This window comes from Tasmannia lanceolata, unplaced genomic scaffold (assembly GCF_043159265.1).
Source record: "Tasmannia lanceolata isolate RefF3 unplaced genomic scaffold, GAP_Taslan_0.1 ptg000023l, whole genome shotgun sequence".
Classification (NCBI taxonomy): Eukaryota; Viridiplantae; Streptophyta; class Magnoliopsida; order Canellales; family Winteraceae; genus Tasmannia; species Tasmannia lanceolata.
This window is the reverse complement of record NW_027518700.1, coordinates 32,412,109-32,419,399: the sequence shown is the minus strand read 5'-3', so window position 1 is coordinate 32,419,399 and position 7,291 is coordinate 32,412,109. Positions and strand designations below refer to the sequence as shown.

At 49.5% G+C, this 7,291-nt stretch overlaps 1 protein-coding gene across 1 annotated transcript; it reads right to left on the bottom strand.

The window, feature by feature from the left end:
* Positions 1–4,361: 4,361 nt before the first annotated feature.
* Positions 4,362–6,716, bottom strand: LOC143856020 (uncharacterized). The gene is made up of 2 exons (XM_077366063.1): positions 6,479–6,716; positions 4,362–5,494 (listed from the first exon to the last, which is right to left on the bottom strand). Exons 1-2 carry the CDS (start codon positions 6,714–6,716, stop codon positions 4,362–4,364), a joined length of 1,371 nt encoding a protein of 456 aa, XP_077222178.1.
* Positions 6,717–7,291: the final 575 nt, after the last annotated feature.

Here is a 7,291-nt window from a genome sequence, read left to right as displayed (position 1 = left end):
TGATCCACAGAGAGATGAGTGGTAGATGGGTCGAAAAGAGAGAGAGAGAGGGTGAGATGGTGAAACCGACGATCCTCTGTTTTTTTGTTTTTGTTTTTGTTTTTGTTTGTTTTAACAGAGAGTGTAGAGAGAATGAGAGAGAGATGTTATGAGATAGAAAACCAAAGGGAGAGGGATCAAGAGAGGGAGAGAATGAAAACAAAGATGGTGGGGAGAGGGAAATCAAACAGCATGATATTGGGTGATAGAAAATAAAAAACAGAGTGAGGGAGTGATAGAAAATAAAAAAAACAGAGTAAGGGAGTTCTCGAGCGTATGAGGAAGGGAGAGGAAGAAAACAGAGGGTGGTGGGATGTAGAGGGATAAGAGTGGCGAGGGAATGAACGAGAAACAGAGGGAGAGGATAGGGAAGACCAGAACAGAGGGAGAGAGTAGGGACCAACCGAATAGAGGGAGAGAGTAGGGAAGAACCGAACCGCCCCTCCTCTCTTGCTTCTTCCTTTCTTTTATTTATTTTTTTAACAGATCTCTCATGGGAAAGTTGCCGAGTTTTTCCTTCATCCTCACAAGAAAATATCGTTCATTTCCTTAACCAAAGAACTTGTCAAATTTAGTCCGAGAATAAGACTGCCGAGATCTTCTTTTTCATGGAAAGAGAGGTGTCAGTTGAATTATATATTACCACAAATATCTTGCCATCATTAAATAAAGAATAAATCAAATTTCCTACGTGACTGCAAATTTACCTTCTTTGAACTGTTGCCAATCGGCCATAGCATTCCCTTTCTAAAAATCCAAATTGCCCCAAAATAGCGATCCCCTAGATAATCCAAACCGTACATCTTAGTGGGCTTTCGGGTAAATAGGTTATGCTCCTCAAATTATTCCCCAACTGATCCAAGCCATCCAATTAATTAGATTGTATTATAAATAGGTTGTGCTCTTTAAATTATATTCTTAAGGCAATCTAAACCAACCGATTGGTGGGACACTATAATATAGATGGATATGCCTGCATACCATTCTATAAGATGATCCAGACAGTCAATTAGACCGACTGCAATGTAGATTGGTCGTACCTCTAGATATCAACACCTTGGGACGATCCAAACCATCCAAACGATAGGCTAAAATGTTTGATAACGCCGTAGCAGGCCCCTCCTCACAAGATGATCAAACTGTTCATTTTATGGGCCACAACATAAATAGATTGTGACGACTAAATCGCTTTAGTGGATGATCGTAAATCGCTCCCTTGATTGGCCGCCACCTTAAGCTTGAATTACGACAATAATGGGCCCATGCTAGATTGTCCGAAATACACTACGGCAATCATGGAAGTCGGTTTTGCTTATTTGATCCAAATAAATTCAAAATATTCAATGCGGGCCCACCAGATGGATCCAAATTCTCTCTTGCTTTGATTCTTATGAATAACCTTCCTCGATACCCGACGGAAAAATGCAAAAATATTGGAAATGACAAAAAGATCGGGAAAACATAAGGGACGGACACCGAAATGGAGAATACTGAAAAAAAGACTGATAACAAGAACACGGTCTTCTTTGTTGATTAAAACAGAGCAAAATGGGGTGTCTACAGATGCGCCGCCGCCACCCAAAACCAAGAGTTCGGTGAAGTTGGTGAGTTCCTCCGGCCGGGGTGCAGGGTCCTCGAAGACGGTGGGAACATCTGCTGGGACCCTTCCTCCCCTGGCGAGGTCCGGAGATAATGTTTTTCGGCCCAATTGGGCCGTCCAGAAAAATGACACAGGCCTCGGTGAGAGCCGGGTAGCTGTTGAGATCCAGAGCAAGTGTATTCTCAACAAAGACAAGGAACATGTTCTCCACGAGCCGCCAGCTACGGTCGAAGAGGCCGTATTTTCTTCACTTTATCAGGTAAGATGGCCAACGAGTACGCTCACCCTCTGTCCGTCTTTTACTTCGTCTACCTGTATTAACACTTGCTCATTTGTATCTTGTAGATTGGAGTGTACTTCAATGATCTTCAAGGGAAGAGTAAGAAATTTTCTACAGCAATCACGAAGTCGGAAGCGGAGAATGGGAAGTTGATCCGGGAGGCAAAGGAGCTACAGAGAATCATTGACAAGTCGGCCGAGGAGAACAAGCAGCTTAAAGAAGATTTCGCCGCTCAGCTGACCACGCAGAAGGAGAAAGCAGCGGAGGCCCGCACCGCTCAGAGAGAGAGAGCCCGAGAGAGGCAGCTTGTGGCCGTTCAGGAAAAGGAGGACGAACTCCTTCTTCTATCCAGTGAGGCCTATAAGATAGGGTTTTTTGACTGCCTGGGGCAGGTCAAGGAATCCGACCCTAGCGTTGATTTGTCCAAGATGGTTCTACCTGACCCACCGACAATTACTGGTGATGAGCCGGCCACAGCGGACGCACCCTTGGCCCCAGGGGCAGATTCAGCGCTGGATGGCGGCAACGAGGCGTCTTGAGCTCTCCTTCTCCCCTTTTTGGTGATTTCGTGATTCCTTTTTGTAATGGCCCCGTGGAGGCCCAACTTTCTGTAACAGCCCAACTTTCTGTAACAGCCCGTTGAGGCGTTGTTTTTGTAATGGTCCTCTGAGGCCCCAACATATAAATGGAAAGCAAACTTTTATTGTCTACCTCTTCTCCGCTTCCGTCTCTAGTTTATACTGTTTGGCCATATACCGTGTAGCTATTGCTCCAGGCAGGCGTCATGGGTTTAGGTTGATCCTAATTTGCATGGTTTCTCAGGAGCTTGGTTCTTTGCATCCGGGCTGGATCCGGACTAGGAGTGGGCTCCCGGTCTTTGCGGAGACGAGCCGTGGCGAACCAAGCGTCGAGTACCCTAGTTTTAGTGAACTGGGTTTCCGAAGAGCTTTGGTTTTTGCATCCGGGGTGGTTCCGGACCAAGAGTGGGCTCCCGGTCTTTGCGGAGACTAGCCGTGGCGAACCAAGCGTCGAGTACCCTAGTTTTAGTGAAGTGGGTTTCCATGGAGCTTTGGTTTTTGCATCCGGGCTGGTTCCGGACCAGGAGTGGGCTCCCAGTCTTTGCGGAGACTAGCCGTGGCGAACCAAGCATCGAGCACCCTAGTTTTAGTGAACTGGGTTTCCATGGAGCTTTGGTTTTTGCATCCGGGCTGGTTCCGGACTAGGAGTGGGCTCCCAGTCTTTGCGGAGACTAGCCGTGGCGAACCAAGCGTCGAGTACCCTAGTTTTAGTGAACTGGGTTTTTAATTTGATGAATACGAAGAGATTTGCGAACGAGCTTCTTTCATTCACATTCAGTATATTTACAAAGTCATTTTTGTGCCGGTCAGCCCGCTACTGATGGTATTTGCGAAGGTTCTTTGAGTTCCAGGCATGGGGTAGTAGTTGTTCCTCGAGTGTCTCCAGTCTATAACTTCCCGGACGAATCACGTCTTTTACTCGGTAAGGCCCCTCCCAGGTTGGGGAAAGTTTTCCGACCTTCTTGGGTTGGGAGATAACAGCTTTCCTTAAGACCAGATCCCCAACTCGAAACTCTCTGGGACGCATCTTGGAGTTATGATAGCGAGATACTTTCTACTTGTAGGCGGCGACTCTTATTTGGGATTCTTCTCTGGCCTCCTCCAATAAGTCGAGATTCGCGCGGAGCTTGTCACCGTTGAGCTGTTCGTGGAAGTTGGTGATTCTAGCGGACGGGGTGCCTACATCGACAGGTATTACCGCCTCTGTCCCAAAGGACAGGTTGAATGGTGATTCACCCGTTGTTGTGCGCGGGGTGGTACGATATGCCCATAGGACATAGTAGAGCTCATCTGCCCATCGGCCAGCTTTTTCGTCCAGTCTTTTCTTTATCCCTTGCAGTAGGATTCGGTTTGTGACTTCTGTCTGCCCATTGGTCTGCGGGTGTGCTACGGAGGTGAACCTCTGCTCAATTTTTAGGTCGGAGCAAAACTTTCAAAAGTTTCGGCAGTCGAACTGTTTACCGTTATCTGTTATCAAGGCACGAGGAATCCCGAATCTGCAGACCACTGATTTTCAAAAGAAGTTCTGCACATTCTGCTCGGTGATCTGGGCTAGAGGTTCAGTCTCCACCCATTTGGTAAAATAATCAATGGCCACTACTACGAAGATGCGCCTTCCGGAGGCCGGTGGAAAGGGGCCCAAGATATCCATCCCCCAAATCGTGAAGGGTAGCGGGCTGATGATTGGAGCCATAGATACAGCGGGCTGATGAATGGTGGGGGAGAACTTTTGGCATCTCTCACACTTCTTGACCAGGGTCAGTGCGTCTTGTCTCAATGTCGGCCAGTACAGACCTCTCAGCAAAACTTTGATCGCCAGGGCCTTGCCCCCCAGATGCTCTCCGCAAACACCTTCATGTGTCTCTTACAGGGCGAACGTGGCGTCGCTGGGCCGGAGACACTTTAAGTATGGGAAGGTGTAGGACCTTTTGAACAGGTTCTCGCCATCGAGTGAAAAACGGGCTGCTCTTTGGATCACCTTGCGCGCTTCTCTCTTGGCCTCGGGTAGTCTCCCACTACGTAGGTAGTCGACGATCTCGTCCATCCAGCAGGACTCGTGTTCCACCTGCATTATCTCAGCAGCCTTTCTTTCGATACTGGATGCCTGTAAGAACTCCATGCATATATTCCCGAGAGTCGTGTATCCGGATGCGGCCAGCTTAGACAGTACATCTGCTTTCTTATTTTCCGTTCTGGGGATTCTGACGACCTCAAAACTTTTGAACTTGGAGGATAGCTGTCGGACCTGGGAGAGGTATTTAATCATACGTTCGTCGCGGGCTTCGTATATCCCTTGGATCTGCTTGGCGACCAACTGGGAGTCAAAGTAGGCTTTCAATCTCTGGGCGCCAGTCTGGACTGCAAGACTCATTCCGGCGAGGAGTGATTCATACTCAGCCTCATTGTTAGATGCGCGAAATCCAAACCTTAAGGCGTAGTCTAGGGCGAAACTGTCCGGCCCGATTAAAACCAGGCCGGCTCCGCAACCAGCCTTGTTTGAAGATCCGTCCACGTGCACTTCCCAGAGTGGTTCGGCGGTTGAAGGATCCTGTTTAGCTGGTGGTACGGGGATAATTCCTGTTCCGGCTCCATCTTCTGCTGGCTCCCCAGCTGCGATTGCACTTTTCGCTACTGGGGCTTGGGCGACTTCAGGTTCGGTGATCTGCTGGGGGATGGAGCATTCAGCTACGAAATCTGCCAATACTTGAGCCTTGATTGCGGGCCTGGGCATGTACCGGATGTCAAATTCACTCAGTTCCACGGCCCATTTAACGAGTCGTCCCGAGGTGTCCAGCTTATGGAGAACTTGCCTGAGCGGCTGGTCGGTTAGGACCTTTATCGTGTGAGCTTGAAAATACGGTCTCAACTTTCTGGCTGCCATCACCAGCGCGTAAGCCAATTTCTCGACCCGCTGGTACCTTATTTCAGCATCGTGCAGGACTTTACTAACGTAGTAGACCGGCTTTTGTTGGTTGTGCTCTTCACGAACTAGGACTACTGCCAGAGCCAGGGGGCTTATAGATAGATACAAGAGTAGCTCCTCACCAGGCTCCGGTTTTGTCAATAGCGGTGGAGATGACAGATATTGTTTTAACTCCTCGAAGGCGGCCTGACATTCCTCTGTCCAGGGCGCGGTCTTGAGCCCTTTGACTACGTTGAAGAAAGGGAGACACTTCTCTGCAGATTTTGAGACGAAGCGCCCCAGCGCGGCTATCATCCCTGTCAGTCGCTGCACTTCTCTGATGGTTTTCGGCGGAGTGAGCTCCACCACGGCCTTGATTTTTTTCGGATTTGCCTCTATGCCTCTTTGGCTAACCATAAACCCTAAGAATTTTCCCGAGCTGACGCCGAAGGTGCACTTGGTGGGATTAAGCTTCATCTTATTGTCTCTCAGGACTCGAAATGTCTCTTCCAGATCGGAGACATGATCTTGCGCGCTTCGGCTTTTGACCAGCATGTCGTCGACATAGACTTCCATGTTGCGGCCGATCTGATTCCGGAAGAGCTTGTTTACGAGCCTCTGATACGTGGCCCCGACGTTTTTCAGGCCGAAGGGCATGACGCGGTAGCAGTAGGTCCCCTGGTCCGTTACAAAGGAGGTCTTCGGGATATCTGACTCATACATTCTGATCTGATTATATCCGGAGAAGGCATCCATGAAGCTCAGTAATTCGTGACCTGCAGTGGCGTCGATGAGTTGATCGATCTTTGGGAGCGGGTAGCTGTCCTTGGGACAGGCTTTATTCAGATTAGTGAAGTCGATGCAGGTTCTCCATTTCCCATTTGCCTTTTTCACCAGGACTACGTTTGCCAACCAGTCCGGGTATTGGATTTCTCGAATGAAGTCAGCTCTTAGGAGCCTCTCCACTTCTTCTCTGATTGCCTGCCACCTTTCGAGGGCGAAGTGTCTTCTCTTCTGCTTTACCGGCCTGCAGGTTGGGTGAACACCTAATCTGTGCGTGCTGACCTCTGGGTTAATACCGGGCATGTCCGCAGGGTCCCATGCGAAGACATCTGCGTTGTCCTGAAGAAACTGGGTGAGGCTGCGCCGGGTGCCGTTGTCTAGGGAGGAGCCGATCTGAATGACCTTCTCATCATCATTCTCGCACAGGGGGATGGAAATAAGGTCTTCGGCGGGCTGAGTTCCCTGAGCTTCATCCCTCAGGTCCAGTAGCTCGATCGGCAACGACTCCGTCGCATTTTTGCCCTTGAGTGCCATTGCATAACACTCCCTAGATTGCGGCTGGTCCCCCCTTACTTCTCCAACGCCGTTTGGCATAACAAACTTCATCTTCTGGTGATAAGTAGACGCGACGGCGCGAATTAGATTCTAGCCAGGCCGTCCTAAAATAGCGTTATAGACCGAAGTGGTCCTCACTACTAGGAAGTTGACCATGGCGAAGGGTTGGCAGGGTGGCTCTCCGACGAGGACAGGAAGCTCGATTTGTCCCTCAACCTTGACTACCTCTCCTGAGAAGCCGAAGAGATCTGAGTTTGCCGGCCTTAAGCGGTCGTCACCTATCATCATTCTTTCGAAGGCGTGATAGTACAGAATGTCGGCTGAACTCCCATTGTCTACCAGGATTTTCTTTAACTCCCAGTTTGCGACGAGCATGGTTAGGACCAGAGCGTCGTCATGTGGTAATATCAGGTCGTCGAGGTCCGCATCTGAGAAGGAGATCTCGTTCTCCGTCTTCATCTTCTTGCTGCAGGCGTGCACGACATTGACTCGGCGTGCGTATGCCTTCCGAGCAGCGGATGAGGTGCCTCCAGCTGCCGGACCACCCATGATTG

Excerpts from the sequence above, each read along its gene's own strand:
- LOC143856020 (XM_077366063.1), bottom strand. The coding sequence starts at position 6,716 with ATGGCACTCAAGGGCAAAAATGCGACGGAGTCGTTGCCGATCGAGCTA. Across the intron at positions 5,495-6,478 it reads GGACCCTGCGGACATGCCCG|TAGTCCTAGTTCGTGAAGAG; the intron begins GTATTAACCCAG and ends TGGCTCTGGCAG.